The 17,186-nt window shown below is 55.1% G+C and overlaps 3 protein-coding genes and 2 non-coding genes across 5 annotated transcripts; 3 read left to right on the top strand and 2 right to left on the bottom strand.

Annotated features, from left to right (window-relative positions):
* Positions 1-414: 414 nt before the first annotated feature.
* BZA05DRAFT_416175 (uncharacterized protein) lies at positions 415-2,478 on the bottom strand (the record flags this gene model as incomplete). Its single annotated transcript, XM_051485366.1, has 2 exons — positions 415-1,510; positions 1,601-2,478. 2 exons carry the CDS (start codon positions 2,476-2,478, stop codon positions 415-417), a joined length of 1,974 nt encoding a protein of 657 aa, XP_051342637.1.
* Positions 2,479-4,201: 1,723 nt separating this feature from the next.
* On the top strand, positions 4,202-4,287 carry BZA05DRAFT_t66. The gene has a single exon. It is a non-coding gene; the product is annotated as a tRNA-Glu (tRNA).
* A 4,945-nt stretch (positions 4,288-9,232) lies between these two features.
* BZA05DRAFT_369006 (amino acid permease) lies at positions 9,233-11,791 on the top strand. The gene is made up of 4 exons (XM_051481604.1): positions 9,233-9,746; positions 9,833-10,030; positions 10,081-10,398; positions 10,460-11,791. Exons 1-4 carry the CDS (start codon positions 9,562-9,564, stop codon positions 11,445-11,447), a joined length of 1,689 nt encoding a protein of 562 aa, XP_051342638.1. The 5' UTR covers positions 9,233-9,561; the 3' UTR covers positions 11,448-11,791.
* A 1,502-nt stretch (positions 11,792-13,293) lies between these two features.
* On the top strand, positions 13,294-13,379 carry BZA05DRAFT_t67. Its single transcript has one exon. It is a non-coding gene; the product is annotated as a tRNA-Glu (tRNA).
* A 1,260-nt stretch (positions 13,380-14,639) lies between these two features.
* BZA05DRAFT_332771 (uncharacterized protein) lies at positions 14,640-16,610 on the bottom strand (the record flags this gene model as incomplete). The annotated part of the gene is made up of 3 exons (XM_051480662.1): positions 14,640-15,482; positions 15,651-16,114; positions 16,508-16,610. The coding sequence occupies 3 exons, from the start codon at positions 16,608-16,610 to the stop codon at positions 14,640-14,642; spliced, it is 1,410 nt and encodes a 469-aa protein (XP_051342639.1).
* Between the last annotated feature and the right edge of the window lie 576 nt (positions 16,611-17,186).

Genomic DNA, 17,186 nt, shown 5'->3' on the forward strand with positions numbered 1-17,186 from the left:
GTACAGTCCAGTACAGTTCGAGGCGCCAGTAACAGCAAAATACAAGGGTATCATACCATTTCCGGTCCAGTACAGTCAACAGTCATCGGGTAACAAGAAAATCAAAGGGTATAAAACAAGACACGACAATCCATCCATCCATCCAACAAGAATCAAAGGGTATAAAACAAGACACGACAATCGACACGACGATCCATCCATCCAACAAGAATCAAAGGGGTATAAAACAATACACGATAATCAATCCGCCCATCAAACCGGGATCACAGCCCACCTCTTCTTCATCTTCATCTTTTCCTCCACCAGATGGGGGAAACAAACAATACATGTACAGAATACCGAATACCGAATACCAAAAAAGAAAACTAAGAATACCCAAAACCCCAAAATGGCCATCTCTAATAGCCGGGCAGATTACAAAAACGCACGATCATCGCTCTCATCCTCAGAGTCGGGAACTCTGGCACTAACTCTCCTTCCATTGTTTGCATATCCACGGTAAAGATGGGGATTGTTATAATTAGGATATTCATTGACCGGGCCAAACTGTCTTGCCACTGCGAGGCCAACGTCGAATTCCCTCACGCTCATGCGACTGACTCTCCCACTGAGACTGTTCCTGCTATCCCGCTTGGTGAGAATGAGTGGCGGTGTCTCCGACCCCGCAATAGGCGCCGCGTTGACATCAACACTTCGAAGTCCGGCGCGGAACTGTCGGTCATAGCCCGGGGTCCGTGTTCGCTCGATGGGAGTTCGGTTGTTGGTGTGGCGCTGTTCCAGGACTGAGCGCGAGCGGAGGATGTTCTCGGCCCCTTCGGGATACGAGAACCGTTTGGTCGCGAGCGGGCTGCAGCGGAGGTTCTCGTTGCTGCTGGAGGAGACACCGGACTGGAAGCGGCGGTCTCGTAGGACTTGGAGGTGGCAGGCGGAGAGGGCGGCGTCGGTGGAGGTGCTGACCGAGGCATCGTCGTTGTGGTCGAACTCGGCGTGGAGAGACTCTGGGCGGGCATTCCGGTTGATGGGAACGTACTGGGTTGTGCTCGATGGTGCCCAACTCTTGCGGTTGCGAATGGTTCCGGTGTTCTCTCTACGGTCGCTCGGACTCGTTGCATTGTCCAACCAGATCTTGGGAATCTTCGGGACGGGAGGCGGAGGACTCTCTGGCTCGAACTCGGGTTCATATTGCGCCACTGGCTCTGGCTTGATGGTCACCTTCGAAGAGCAGCTTCTAACGCTTGCCGACCTGGGGGTCGGAACCACATGTCGTTCGAAGATCTTCTCCTCTTCTGGCAACAATCCTCTCCCCGGCGTTATATAGTAGCCAGGCTCCTCGTCGGCCTCGACCAGCGCTGGTTTATCTACGGAATTTTGTCTCTTGAGCAGGGCAGAGTAGACTCTTCTCGCATCGACATTAAATCGCTCCCTTCTTGAAGGTATACGGAAGAACTCCCCATCGCCCTCAGGATCCCCACCGTCACGTATTGTCCGTCCGGCCATCCTGCTCGCGATGCTAGAGTTCCACGTTGCAGTCGAGATCGTCCCCATACTTCTTCCGGAAAACTTCCTCTCCGGTGTTTGTACGGTCGATGGCGTAACATACCTGATGCTGCCAACATCGGACTGAATCATCTCCTGTGAAGCGACCAAGTGTAGGACAGGTGCCTTCGAGACGACATAATTCGACCTTATTTTCGGCTTCTCCTTTTCCGGCGATTTCGCCGACTTTTCAGACTTTGTCGGGGACGGTGGCTCCTCAGCAGTGACATACTCCCTAAAATGCAACCTGCTCGAGGCCACCTGCTGTTCGGGGATCGAGCCAAAGGACGCCTTATCTTGGCCACTGCAGCTTCTCCCCAGAACCTTCCTAACGGAGCCAAACACCGAGTCGGTTATCTTCCTGGCCTTCTTCCGGAACCTCATGGCGCCCCACTCGCCCTTCTCGTTCTTGCCCTTGTACTTCCCGGCCACAACCTCAGGCGGAACAATCGGCGGCATCGTCTTCCTCGCCGCGGACTCCATATAGTACGACCGCCGTTCACGAGCCCGTCCCTCCCCCATAAAGTCCGTTCCTCCTCTCAGAAACGACGCAGACTTCCTAGGGCTCTCCCTCGCCGGCTCCCCCTCGGGCGTGAACACTGCCGACGGGATTTCCGGCGGGGGCGGGGTGAAGATCTGGGCCACGGTGAAGGCAGAAGACTTTGTCTTCTTGATGCGGCGGTACGACGACGGAGTCGAGCCGCCGTTGTGCGGCGGCTCGTAGTCCTGCGGAGTGAAGATGTCCAGCTCCGGCTCTGGCGTGATCAGGTCTCGCGGCTCGAATCGGGCCGGTCCTTGCGCTGCTAAATGGGATAGCGTCTCCCGGTGGTATCGCATGCTGGCCCGGCGACGGATGATCGTCGATGAGTAGTCCCCGGCTGAGTCGTCGAGCTTGTTCCGTGAGTCCCCGTATTGGGAGCTGTAGATACTGCTGCTCGACATGACTGGAAGGGGAGGAGGAGCTCTCGTAGGTGCTGGTGGTGGTGGTGGTGGTGGTTGTGGTAGTGGTAGTCGGTTGAGGTTGACTTCGGACAGTACGAGCCTCGAAGGGGTGTCTGTTGAGGACTGGGGGCCGTGGATACGGCGGTTGGTGCCCGCACCGAAGGCTCGCTGGGCGGCGGTCACGGCTTGTTGCTGCTTTGCTACCGTGTCGAGCAGTTCGGACTTGGTCGGGGCGGTGGAGGAGACGGTGTTGGAACGGCGGAGGAGTTTTCTGGGCTTGGAGGGGGAGCGGGAGCGGGAGCTCGAGACAGAATTGCGGCGGGATAGCATCGTAGATATGCGGGTGATTTTGGAGATGGAGATGGAGGAAGAGGAGGAGGTGGTGATGATTGCTTGTGCAGGACGAGCAGGTGCAATGGAGGGAGTGAGATGGTATGGAAGAAAGTAGGACCATGCAGCTGGTTCAATGGTAACGTCGGTGCTTGATGTAGCATAGGGACATGTACACTCTTTCCGATCAACTCGCCTTCGCCTATCTCGTAGCACTGATGGGCAGACGAAGAAAGAGAAAGAGGATCGTTATTGTGTTTTACTCCATCCCATCGATTGAAACTTGCATCCTTTCTCAGTTGACTGTTTTGCTCTCTACAGCATGGAGCGGCTACAAAATCATCGATGCAAACACTTCTCCTGCAAAGACTATTGCAATACAGCACCACTCTGTTACACAACTCAAGCGCTCCCCAGTGTACATGAGCCCTGGCCCGGTCAGTGGCAACAGAGACGAAATCACACTCCATTCACCCCTCGGGCTTCGTATACTCACCCCATCACCATCTCCTGTGATCCACATATCCCATCCCTCATGGCACTCTAGCCTTCGCGATCTAAGAATGGACATCATCGTGGACTTGGTTCCACCTGGCGGCCTGGTTCTCCTGTGGCGTTTGGTCTGCACCGCCCACCCATTCATTCACTGTATCAGGGAGCACGTTAATACAAACCACCCTCATCAAATGAGTCTAGATTTAGGATTCAAGCTCCCTAGACTCCGTACGAAGCCGGCAATGAACACGGAATTCTGGCGGTAGTGAGAAGAGATCACGAGTGAGATATAGTGAATGGGGTATAACTGGCGAGGGTGGAGTTGTGAAATCGCGTTTTTGTTCCTTTTATTCTTCATCCTTCCCGCTCAGAGTCTCTCTACCAACAACAACGATTGCTTCAGCCATTCCGGACATCTCCTGATCCTATCATCCTATAGCCCGCTTCACCACGGATCTCGCCACCACCAGTGCGAGTCCTCACAGCTAGCTACCGAGTGTTTGCACTGTGCAGCATCCTCTTACTACCATTGAGGATCCCCAAAAGAAGGATTTGCTGCATAATATTGAGGTCATCGGGGGATACGGAAATTACGAATACCGGTAGGTATGTAGCCGATAGTGAGTGACGGAAGAAAAACGAGAAGAAGAAGCAGCAAGCTTTACTTTTCCGACATCTCCACTCCACTCTACTGCAGACATAGTGTTTAGAGTACTTTTCCAAACCAAACAAAAGTTCAGTGCAGATGTCACTGTGATACATTTTTATACTCATAGATAGTAGTTATCGCCTCTCCTAGGTATTGCATCCATCCACCTCACCTCACCTTACCCACCTTACCTCACCTCCCATCCACCCATCTTGATAGATAAAAATTCGCCAATTACTCATCACCACATCCGTTATGGTGTAGTGGCTAGCATCGGCCGCTCTCAAGCAGAGCATCAAACCGGCCAGACCGGGGTTCAATTCCCCGTAACGGAATCATCTCTTTTGCTTCTTTTGCAAACTTCACCGACCACCTACATATCCCGTGATTTTTTCCTGCGCTACGGCACATGTACTCTACCCGCGATGCTGTGCGGCTTCCCTTTTCCGCTCCCTTTTGTGATCTGTTTCTTGTTTCGGCTGGGTGGAGGGCGGTGCGGCGGAGCACGGCGAGGCGCGGCGCGGCGCGCGGCAGGGCGGGCGGAGATCGGCTATGTGTGTACAAGCTTTTCTGTGCGGGGAAGGTGCGGGGAAGCTATATATCTACACGGCTACCGGTAGAGTAGTGTGCGGGCTTGCGCCCGCCGTGAGCCAAGAGTCACGCGACGATCCATCATCCGAGTTTGAAGGTTACGTTACGTTACGATTAGGTAAGGGAGGGATTTCGCTTTCGCTTTCTCGTATGTTTGTAGTCTCGGACGAGTGGATGTCGAGTGGAACTGTGGAAGGAGAGTGGAAGTCGAGTTAACGGCGTGCCGCCGATAGGTCCTCATCCGGTTTTCCCCCATGGACCAATGGACCATGGTTCGTTACCTGGTCCGTTCGTTCGTTGTGTACCTATGACTTCAAGTCGGATAGGATACGAAGGCTGAGCCGCCGAGAACTCTTGATTCGAGAGAACCAGTCGCGAACCTGCCCGCATTTCGGCCGTCCATCCATGCTCGGCCCGCTCGACCTATCCATCCTGTTCGGCCTGTTCTTGTTCGGCACTCGCGTGCGTAAGGCTGAAGCTTCTTTTGTGCCAACCGGTTGGCAGAGTTGGCAGATGATCAGTGGGCAGTAGGCGGACTGCCTTGTGCTTCGCCGACGTGTGTATCTACCTGGGTGAGTGGAGTATGGAGTCGGGGGGCTGTGTACACGTACATGGCGATGGAGATGGATACTACCAGTACATAATGTGGAGTATCAGTGCGCACTGCGCGTGCCTGTATACGAGACGAGACGAGACATGCATGGATGGAGTGGGATGTTCCGCTGGCTGCTAACTAGTACTCTATTGACTAGCGTGGCCGGGGCTTGTCCGGGGCTTGTGTGCTTGGGGGCGCGGTTCACCATTCATGATCACCACTTGGGGTTCGGATTGAAATGTCTGTCTCAGCCATTCAGAGTGGAAGCTCCTCTACTACTCTACTCTAGACCTGGAAGCTGGGGATGGTAGATGCATCATGCTGGATGCTGGAATCTGGAAGTTGCACCCCGGCCGGGAGTTGGTTTGAACTTTGAGCTTTGAAGTGGGACAGGAGTATCACCTGTGATGGAGATCGGCGGTTCCAAGTGGAAGCCTGGAGTTCGGGATCGGGGCTGGAATCGAGAAGTAGGTAAGGCACAACCTCCAAGGCAGCCTCCCGAGTCCCATCGCGATGTGGCCCGGTGCTCTGGGATTCTGGGATTCTGGCACGTTATTGTTTCGTGTGCGCCTACACATGCCTACAATATGCCTGCGCCTCGAGCGTTTAGACGAGGTCGGAGGGGCTGTGCACGATGGGGAAGCGAAGGGAAGGGATGGAATGCTGGACGCCAAAGTCTCAGTGAAGCCATATGCACGTACTACCGAGTAAATACCTCCTACTCTACGCACGGGTCGTGCGCAGTACAGAGCTGAGACGGCGATGCCTAGAGTCTAGATACTCGTGACTATCGAGTGCAGTGCAGTATTTTGGACTCGTATTCCGAATCCCGACGTACCTATCATACAGTATCCAAACTGCCTGCCAGCTTCGTTTGCGATAGGCATCGGGGGCTGGCCAGGCATATCCCCAGGCACTCAGCACCGCACAACACAACACAGCACCACACAGCACAGCACAGCACAGCACAGCACAGCACAGCACAGCATATCGGTACCAGTACCGGTACCGGTAGCAGATAACTGTTGTTCGCTAGAACTCAAATCTCATGTCTCAAGTCTCAAGGCATACCTGGTTTGTGTAGTCAGGGATCTATCATCTGGTTCTGGGAGCAAGAGCAATCCGATAGAGTGCCGCGGATACCTGCAGGTTATCGATATGATACCCAAATATGCACTCACCAGGCGCTCTGGGTGTGCAAGTACCGTGGTTTTCCAGGTTGCACGTTCGGAAGCAACTTGCAAGCTGTCGGGCCGGCCGCTGCGCCACCTAGAGTACATCGGCGTTCAGTGGAGATGATCGGTATCGAGATATCTCGCTCGATAGGTATTTCCTGCCGCCCAGGAATTCTTCTCCGGCCTCTGGCCGCTGCGGGATTTTTTTCGATGAGGTAGTTAGAGGAGAAGAGATGTAGCGGGTGTCCATCTAGCACCTAGGAAGTATGTAGGTACCGGTAGTCTGCAGAAGTAGACCCAACACCAACACCAATGCCCCACCGTTATCTGTTAGCTAGAGAGCTTGTTAGTTACATGTTAGCACACGAGCGGTTATCACCGGTCCATACCTTGAGAAGTGTGTACTCGAGTACATAGCACATGCTCTTAGCCGCCCATCACATCGGCGGCGCGGCGGCGAGAACGCTTCGTCGCTGCTACTGCTCCTGCTGCTGCTGCTGCTGCTGCTGCAAACCCTGTTTCCCTCACGGTTTTTCGTTCTCGGCCTACATACCGGTACCCTCCCTCCCTCCCTCTGTCGAGTCTCGCGCAGTACCAAGCAGTACCAAGCCGTCGGCGCGCTCCGGACCTGTGGGGTCTGGAAAAAACTGCTGGGATCCGCTGGGATCCGCTGGGATCTGCTGGGATGCTTGCTGGTGTTCTCCTCCGCAGAGGTTCGCTCCAGGCTCTACATAGGGACCTGCTCGAAACGATTACGCTGTTTACCTAACGATCGGCTGTTTATTCAAGCGGTGTCGTTGGGACTTGGGGCCAGCTAGACTCTAGAGTAGTAGACAAGGGGAGGTTTTCCGGCATCTCGCCGACGGCAAGGCTCGAAACCTCCAGTCTCCAAGCCGGAACGGCCGTTGGGGCGGGTACATAGGGTGTTGTGGGGTCCCGCCCTTCTTCCCGCCGTTCGGAGGTTGTCGTATCGCGTCTCCGCTCGCGTTTTTCTCCGCTCGCCTTCGGGTCGGCGACGTCTCGACTCTCGAGGGACTCTCAAGGTTGCGAAACCGTGATGGTGGGGGGGGGGGGGCTCAATCTCTGCCTGCAGGGTGGCGATCATTACTGCCATACATAGTACTTACTCCACCTATGTAAGTGGCGGAGGGCTCTTCCAGCGGACTTGACTTGACTTTGATTTCGTCACGCGCGGTAGATGTCTGATGGAGTGGAGATACCTATGATGGATACTGGTTATGTACTAGTTGGTTGCCCCACATTCAGCTTATGTACCACTATTCTCTAGTACCTACGGTAGTTACCGTACCGCATCCATCGCCAGCACGCAGCAGGCAGCAGGGTGGTGGTGGTTGCACGATCATTTTGTTTCCGCGTCATCCCACCTTCGCCGCGGACACTCCATTTCTCCACCCTTCAGTCCATCAGTTCCTCACTGAGGGCAACTTTCCATTGGCTGGGCGCTGGGGGGGCGGCGGATGAGTGGGAGTGGGAGTGGCGCTCTTGCCTGCGTTTTGGCTGCAGCAGCATCGGAACATTATCCCAGATCTCGCTAGGGGCCGAGCGCAACCGTCAACGTCTTATCTCTTGCTTATTTCTCTTGCTTATTTCTCTTGCTTATTTCTCTTGCTTATTTCTCTTGCTTATTTCTCTTGCTTATTTCTCTTGCTTATTTCTCTTGCTTATTTCTCTTGCTTATTTTCTCTTGGAGTCTTGGTATCCAGAACTACAGACAGAACGTCAACTTGCGTCGTTCCGTTTCGCCATGTATGCGCGCCAAGAGCTGCGCGGGTGGGTGGGCGGGTGGGCGGGTTCAACGCTCGCTCGCTCGCTCGCTCGAAACGCGCAAAGCTTGGAAGGCTTAACAGGGAAGGCGAGAGGTAGGCAGTTAAGTCGGTCTCGTGAGGCGTTGCTGTTGCCGTGGTGCAACGGAGAGCGCACGGAGAGCACGGAGAGAGCTCCGCCCGATGGCGATATGGCGGTATGGCGGGTGGGGATGGGGTGTGTGCCTCGTGGGGAAGGATGTGCTGAGTACTCATGTACGATATGTACGGTAGTTATCGGCGATAGTTATGGTGGTGGTGTTCGCGTCTCAGCCCACTGCCCACTGACGGCCGGGGGTTGGACGTCGGAACACAGCACGCCCTCACTCACTCTCCTCACCTCGCTGCGCACGAAGTCCGAAAGGCGCACTGCTCCTGCTCCGACTGCACTGCACTTCCCCCCCCTCCCCTGCGCTGCAGTGTACCAACTAGTAGGTGTGGATAATGGATTGAGACTCCAAGACCGTCCCTGGCTCCCTGCTCCCTGGTCTGCATGTTTCGGTGCGACGTGAAAGGTGTGAAAGGTGTGAAAGGTGGCGGGGCTGAGACAGCAGGGCCATGCGTGCGATAGGTGGGCCGCGCACGGAGAGGGACAGGATGGGACAGCCTACGGGACAGGACGGGGAGGGGGGGGGAGAGGGAAAGGTCCGGAATGAAATGGAATGGGCTCACATGCATCCACAGGCCGTGGGCGTGTCTGCCATCTGGGGACGAGGGAGTCTGCTGAAGATACATGCGGTAGGTACTGCGGCTTTGCAGCTTTGGACAGGTATTGGCCCCGCGCGAGAGGAAGTCGCCATGTTGGTTGCACTCTGTGCATGGCTATCTGAAGTTCTTGACGTAGTGAGGCTACAACTCTACTGTAGAGTGTCTATCGCGTGCGACCCGCACGGACTCACGCAAGCCAAAGATTGCGCACCGCACCGTTGGAATGGTCGGCGTGGATCGTCTCCCCGGCGGGAAGGATGGCCAGCCAGCCATGCCAGGGCAGGCAGGGCAGGGCACACGGGAGGCGGTTGCAGACTTGCAGATGCAGATGCCCACCCGTGCCCCTCACACCCACCCACCCCCCCCCCCCCCCCCGCCCCCCCCCCCCATGTCTCGTACGTCCAGGAACGGCGGGAGATAGTGGATTTGGAATGGCTGTCCCACCCTCCATCGAATAAGTGAGCCCCGGGGGCTCCGGGGGACGACACGGCCTGCCTGCCTACTGTATTTAATCGAACGCACTCCCCCGTTTCCATCCCCATCCGCAACACACCGGCAGTCGCAGTCGCAGCAGCAGCAGCAGCAGCAGCAGCAGCATCGAAAAGCCAAGAAAGTCGAAGTCGAAGCCGAAAGCATACACGCGCCGTGTGCGACACCACCGTTGGATAAGGACAAGCACGAACGATCCTCGCACCGCCGCCGCCGCAGACCCAAAAGATGAGTCTCCGACGGAGTGTCGACAACGCCGATGCGGAGAAGGGCGCTCCGCCGTTGAAGCCCGCCGTCGAGGAGGATGAGCGCCTCGCCGATGTCCACCATGATCTTACGAGAGGCCTCAAGGCCAGGCATATCACCATGATCGCCATTGGAGGAGCGATCGGTACTGGGTTGATCATTGGAACGTAGGTTTTGCCTTTGCCCGTGCACGCCGGTGGGGTTGGGGGAGTTACACTGGGGGATGGTCGTTGACGGGTGTGCGTTGCTTTAGTGGTTCGGCGCTTGCGCAAGCGGGTCCCGCTCCGGTCCTCATCTCGTACACCATCGTCGGTTTCCTGGTCTATCTGGTCATGTGCGCTCTGGGCGAGATGGCCTCTTGGCTACCGCTGGGATCGGGCTTCACTGGTTATGCGACGCGGTTTTGCGATCCCGCGCTGGGATTTGCTCTGGGATGGACGTATTGGTTCAAGTATGTTCTCTGGCTCTGTCTTCGAAGGATGAATGCTGATCAGATCAAAGATACATCATTGTCACGCCCAACCAGCTCACCGCCGCATCACTCGTGTTGCAGTACTGGGTCGACAGAGATAGGGTCAATCCTGGAGTTTGGATTACCATCTTCCTCGTCACCATTTTGTTCATCAATTACTTTGGTATCCGACTCTTCGGCGAGATTGAATTCTGGCTCTCGAGCTTCAAGGTCGTTACCATTGTTGGCCTGATCATCCTGTCTCTGTGTCTGGCGCTCGGAGGAGGCCCGGACCACGACCGCAAGGGATTCCGCTACTGGAAAGATCCGGGAGCGTTCAAGCCCTACATTGCTGAGGGGGATACGGGGTATGTTTTCTCTCACTCCAGCGGCTGGATCCTGGAGATGTAAGCTAACGGACTGACCTAGACGCTTCCTCGCCCTGTGGTCCACCTTCGTCACCGCCACTTTCGCTTACCTCGGTACCGAGCTTGTCGGTGTGACGGTCGGTGAAGCGCAGAACCCGCGCCGCACCATCCCGCGCGCCATCCGTCTGACCTTCTACCGTATCGTGGTCTTCTACGTCCTCTCCGTCTTCCTCCTCGGCATGATCGTCCCCTGGAACAGCCCGGACCTGATCTTCGCCACCAAAAACGCCTCGACCGGTGCCTCTGCCTCCCCGTTCGTTGTTGCCATCAAGCTCTCGGGAATCAAGGGACTCCCCTCAGTCCTCAACGCCTGCATCCTAGTCTTCGTCTTCTCCGCCTCGAACTCGGATCTCTACATCGCCTCGCGGACCATCTACGGACTAGCGCTCGAGGGCAAGGCGCCCAAGTTCCTTGCGATCACCGACCGCCGGGGCGTGCCCATCTACGCCCTCGGGCTATCCGCCTGCTTCGCGCTGCTCGCATACATGAACGTCGCCGAAGACTCGCGGACGGTGTTCAAGTACTTCGTGAACCTCACGACAATCTTCGGTATCCTCACCTGGATCTCGATCCTGGTAACACACATCTTCTTTGTGCGCGCCCGCAGGGCGCAAGGCATCACTGACGCGCAGATGCCGTACGTCTCGCCGTTCGGGATCTGGGGCTCGTGGGGCGCGCTATTCGGCTGCTCGCTCATCGCGATATTCAAGAACTTCAACGTCTTTGTCCCTTCGCCGGAGACCTACGGCACTTGGGACTACAAGAACTTTGTTACCGGGTACCTTGGCATCCCATTGTATCTTATCCTGTTCTTTGGGTATAAGTTCTGGTTCGGGACGAAGGGGTTGAATCCATTGGAGGCGGATTTGTTTACGGGTAAGGATCGCATTGATAGAGAGGAGGAGGAGTTTCTACGCCTGCAGGCGCTGGAGCCGGAGGGCACCGGCGCGAAGAGATTTTATAAGAAATATGTTTCTTGGCTGTTTTAGGGGTAGAGCGGGATGGAGGTGGGGGGTTTGGGTTTTGCTTTAGGGATTGGGTTTCTGTTTGCGGGTTGGTATTGGGGTTCAGCGAGCGGTTTTCATGTAGTGATGGATGGGGAGCGATGGATGGAACTGGGAGGTTATGTAATGTGCTACGTTTTTTCGGGCTGTACACTCTGGACACAAAATGGATGATTATAGCTGGAATTAAGTGTTTATGGATGATTGATTGCTACGGTTTTTCGGACGATGTTCATATCTCGTAGAGTACTCGCGTCTCGGGTGGTTGGGGCTGGCTGTGTGTGACTGTGGCATGGTATAGCACTCACTCACTTGGCTACTCATCTCGATATGGAAGACTTCCAAACAGCGGTACATACCGCAGGCGAACATACCTATGGAGAAGTCCTTTCGGCTCTACCCAGTACCCAGTGCCCAGCACCCACTGCCCAGTGCCCATGTGACCATCAAGGCCGTTGTCCGGACTCCGGAGCCCGGAGCCTGTCCAATATCGCCGCTCGCGTAAGACTGCTACCAGTGTCGGCAGTGCGCGGACTCCGGAGAGAGTATATCGCCGATCGCAGATCTCCATCCACCGCGGAGGGCTTGGGGTGTTGACGTATCACCGCGACGCCGCCGTAGGACTCCAGTTAGGTACTCGCCGGGCTGTAGCTCATACGAGAGAGAGAGAGAGAGAGAGATAGAGAGAGAGAGAGAGAGTCGAAAGTCGAGAGTCGAGACTTCTTTCGCAGGAATGAGTCACTGAATGAAAGTTGAAAGTCGCTGGCAGGACTCAGGATTGGAGAGAGAGAGAGAGAGAGAGTAGAGTAGAGTAGAGTAGAGTAGAGTAGAGTAGAGTAGAGTAGAGTAGAGTAGAGTAGAGTAGAGTAGAGTAGAGTAGAGTAGAGTAGCAACCCGGTGGCGGGATGGCGGGATGGCAGAATGCGCGGTGGTTGGAGTGGCTGGAGGGCCGAGTGATAACTACGAGTACTTACCTACATACCGATGATGTGTGCAATGTGTCGTCAACCGAACCGCGTGGTCATGGCTCCCTGCTCAACGACATATGGCGTATGTATTGGCTAGGTAGGTATTATGCACCCCGCCTTTGCATAATCCCGATGCCGGTATATAGTAACCAGACCTCTCGAGTCTCCAGAATCCAGTTGGCAGTGATCTTATCCGACCACCGAGTCACAAACACAATGCGCCCTTTATGTCCTTTATGTATGCAGGCTTTTCCTACTGTGCTACATACCTCCTCGCTCCAACATATGTAATATGTATATCCTTCCTAGAAACGTCCATCACGGCGGCATTGGTACAATCAACCCTCCAACCCCCAGCCCCGCCCATCTATATACTAGGTAGTAGCTCATACCGATCCCCAAGTTCAACCGGCAGTGCACACTCTGCCCTCCGCGCTCCACCGATTCAACCCCCTCGGTACCACTATCACCGACCCTTCACGATCCTTGTATCGGAAACATACGGTGCCATGTACCTATCGCCCAGCAATCCGTCGGTAATCGATGGCACGCGTCACGCTCGTCACTCGTCACGCTTGGAGAACAAGAAGCCGTGCCGATTCCTGCGTTGGTCTGCTGGCTGCGACTCCACGACTCCACGGTATAGGTAGAGAGAGGAGAGAGGAGACCCGGGTGATATGTAGCCGGCCTCAGCCTGCCTACCTTTCCGCCTGCCTATGTGTTTCACTTTCTGCTCATCTTCGTGAACTTTGCTGGAGACATACTTCCATGACCAACTGTTCAATCGCCCAAAACGAGTGATACCCCATGCCACCATGCTTTCCTGTCCTCCATGTACAATGTAGAGTCAAATGATCTGTATATCCGTTATGGTGTAGTGGCTAGCATCGGCCGCTCTCAAGCAGAGCATTAATCCGGCCAGACCGGGGTTCAATTCCCCGTAACGGAATAACTTCTTCTACTGCCTTGTTGTCCTTTCCGATTGCAATATTTTTTTTGTTGCTATTGCTGTAGGTATATTCATCGCCCCCTCCCCCGCCCCCTCCTCCTCCGCCGCACACAGACACATACAGACGGCCTCACACTCCCCCGCCTTCTCATAGTTACATCCACCCCCCACCCCCCACCCCCCACCCCCCTCGCCCCGTGTTCATTAGTTAGAGTAAACAATATCAACCAAGTGCTCAAATGCTCAACCAAGTGCTCAAGTATCAAGTATCAATAAGTAGGTGCGTAAGTAAACCAGACCTGATACCGATACTGGCCTGTCAACACCGCGAGCTACCTATCCTAGGTATGTAGTAGCCCATCAAGCAAAAGCAGAATCACAAGAAAAAATAAAACCCCAGCCAGTCCAGTCAAGTACAGCACAGTACAGTAAAAACGAAACACCCCCACCGGAACGAGCGACCTCCCTTCCCCCTTCCCCCCCCCCTTCCCCGCCCGCCCCGAAAACAAAACGAAACCGACTCCTATGAATGAGCGACCAAGACGAAACCCCGCTCACTCATCCAGACTGTACTTATGTAGTTACAAGAATGTTAGAACAAGAACAAAAAACGAGAAGAAAACGAGGAAAAAACGAAAGAGAAAAAAAACCCAACCCCTAAACAGTATGCGCAGAAGAAGAAGAAGAAGAAGAAGAAGAAGAAGAAGAAGAAGAAGAAGAAGAAGAAGAAGAAGAAGAAGAAGAAGAAGAAGAGGAAGAAGGAAAGCCCGGCAATGAGAGAAGAAAAGAAAGGGAATGAAAGGAAAGGAAAGGTGAAGAGAAAGAAAAAAAGAAGACGCAATGAGACGTGATTCGGATGAAAATGAGTGTTCAAACCCCCCAACGAAAAGGAACGATGCATGAGTGGCAATGGTCGGTCAGATAAATGCAGATAAATGCAATCAAAAAAAAAACTTTTGCTTCGCCCGTGGTGTAGTGTAGTGCAGAGTGTAAAGCGCCGGAGCCGAACCGAATCCTGTTGTTGTCCGACGTGGCCATCCGCCCGCCGCCCGCCGCCTATAGAGTGGATGGCGGCTCTACTGTCGCCATGTGTGATGCACCCGAGTTGTATCGTAGAGTTCTCCCCATTTTCAATCTAGCACCGCTTGTTGCAATTCCTCCACCAACCCACTCTTCCCCTCCCATGATCTTCACATCCGGAACCGCACCCCCAGAATCCCGCCTCCTCCTCCGCTGTGGCCAATCCCCCCACCACGCTCACTACCGCACTCTCCCCTTCCCCTTCCCCTTCCCTTTGCTCGCTGTCCCAGCAGCCGCGGACTCCCCACCCGCAGCCGCCCGTTTCGAACTTCCCCCCGCATCCTGCTTCCGCGCATTCTCAATCAACATGGTGAGCTGACTCTTCTGCCTAGGTAACACCGGACGGACGGGCGCAGTTGCAGGCTGCACCGGCAGGCCATCATCCGCCTTTAGCGGCACGACCTCGTCGACCACCAGGACATTCTTTCCCTTCCCCTTCCCGCCGGCCCACGACGAAGTCGCCGTGGCCACCACATTCCCCGACAGCGCTGTCGTCGCCTGGGCCCTGACCACGCGCGAGAGCATGTCCTTCTGCTTGGCCTTCTTGTCGATATATTTTGTCCGGAAGTCCGGATCGACGATCCAGCCGCCGCCGCCTGAGGATGATGCCGACTCCTTTCGCTTCGGCGGCTTAAGCTGTTCCCGTTCCACCGGCTTCTCGGTGACCACCGGTAGTGACCGCGGCGGCACCACTTCCACCACATCCTCCACCGGTGACTCGGCCGCATTGCTACTTTTGCTGCGTCGCATCGGTGGTGCAAGTCCTCGTGGACGGTTGGCTCTCCCGACTGCTGATGTCGGCTTCTTCCCGCCGCGACGGGGTTTCGCACGGAGCTGTTCTGCTTTTGCGGCCGGTTTCGTGGTGCTGGTTTTCGACGAGTGTGACGACTGAGAGGCTTCCGACTTGAAGCTAGTAGATACCCATTCGCTGGCCTTCGATTCTTGCACGGTGTCTAATGTCATCATGGGGTTAGATTGTCGCGGGGATGGCGACGGTCGTAATCTCTGGGGTGATGGCGGAGGCTGTTGTAGGGGTGGTTGTTGTGGGGGTAGTTGTTGTGGAGGTGGTGGTGGTGGTGGTGGCGGTTGTTGCCGTTGTTGTTGTTGTTCTTGTGGTGGTGGTGGTGGTGGTGATTGCTGTTGATCATTTCGTTGTTGTTGTTGGCCGACCGCCGCTGCATGCAAGCGTACCGGTGAAGCCTGCATCTGTGGGGCCGGCACGGGTGGCGAGGGTGGCGGATTGTGCAGGGACCTCTGTAACGACAGAGTAATTTCGGTGAGCTGGGGTTGCTTCGACAGGAAAGAGTGGCTCGCGAATCCGCGCTGTATCGAGTTTGGAACGGGGCTCGGTGGCGGGGTAGGCGGACACTCGATGTCGAGCGAGATCCGGGGTGTCAACACGAGCGCATCGGCACCTGCACCTCCCGGAGGTGCAGGCTGGCCCCGCTCCGACATGGTCCGTATGTCGACTGGCCGTGTGCTGCGGAATCGTATTCGCCGAGGGATCAGGTCGTCTTGCCGGTGTATCCGCATGAACATGGCCGACACGGCTTCCCCGGTGAATGGCCGGTCGTCCCGCTGGATGCTCCACAGCCGCCAGAACAGGTTCTCCAATCGCCGGCCGTTCTCGACGACATCTCTGTTTACAAAATAGACTGTACGGACGGCAAATGTCAGCTATGTCAGTCTGGCTGGCGAGATAAGACGCGGCAATGTATAAGGCATGTGTATGCAGAGTACTGGATATCAAATCGGTTTGACATTCGGAGGCCAGATAGGGAACGGAACGTGAGAAGCACCTCCGGAAAATGGGTTGCAGGAGAGATATGGAGGAAAAAGAACATTGGATGTTGATTTGCGGTTTAATATCTCGGGGCCTGCAGGTGGCAACCACGGGCGAAAAAGACTTTTTTTCGTTCTTTCTTTTCTTTTTTGTTTGTAGAGTAAAAGCAGAAAGAAAAAGAAAAAGAAGGAAAGAAAGAAAGAAAAGAAAGAAAGAAAAAAACATTGAATATATTTCGCGGTCCCCCTTCCTCGGGTATACATACCCTTCCACAATTGGCTCAAAACTTCGGAGGTAAATACATCGAGCCGTCGCAAGCTATCGGGGACGGAGGCCTTGTTGGTCACGATACCGCCGATTGGCTTCATTGAGTAGCACTTTGAAGGAAGGACGGTGCTTGCTGGGTTTAGCCGCTATGTTTGTTGATTGCGGCGACGTACAGCGAGATTTTTTTTTCTTCTGCAGCGAGCGGCGGATGGTGTGCCCGGAATGACAGGTTCGAGTGCACACGAGCAAGGAAAGAAACGGCGGCGGTGGAGGTGGTGGTGGTAGTTGTGGGTGGTGGTGGTGGTGGTGGTAGTAGTGGTGGTGGTGATGGTGGTGGGGAAACGAGCGGAAGGGCCCGAAGCGGGACTTGATGAGAAGGAGTTGTTCGCGGGGGAGACGTGGAGAGAAGGAGAAGAGGAGAAGGAATGAGGGGAAGGAGGAGGAGGAGAAGGAGAGGGAGTAGGAGAAGGAAGAGAAGGGGGAGAAGGCCGAAGAGAGAAGCGGAAGAGAGAGGACGAGGACGAGGACGAGGACGAGGACGAGGACGAGGACGAGGAGGTAAGAGATCGAGAGGTAGGTAGGCAAGTACTTTGATTTAGTTCGATACTCTAGTTCGATAGTTAGATAGAGCTGAGAGCGAGCGAGCGAGCGAGCGGTTGTACTCCACTACTGGGACA

This window comes from Tricharina praecox (genome assembly GCF_024521635.1).
Source record: "Tricharina praecox strain CBS 144465 chromosome Unknown BZA05scaffold_4, whole genome shotgun sequence".
Lineage (NCBI taxonomy): Eukaryota > Fungi > Ascomycota > Pezizomycetes > Pezizales > Pyronemataceae > Tricharina > Tricharina praecox.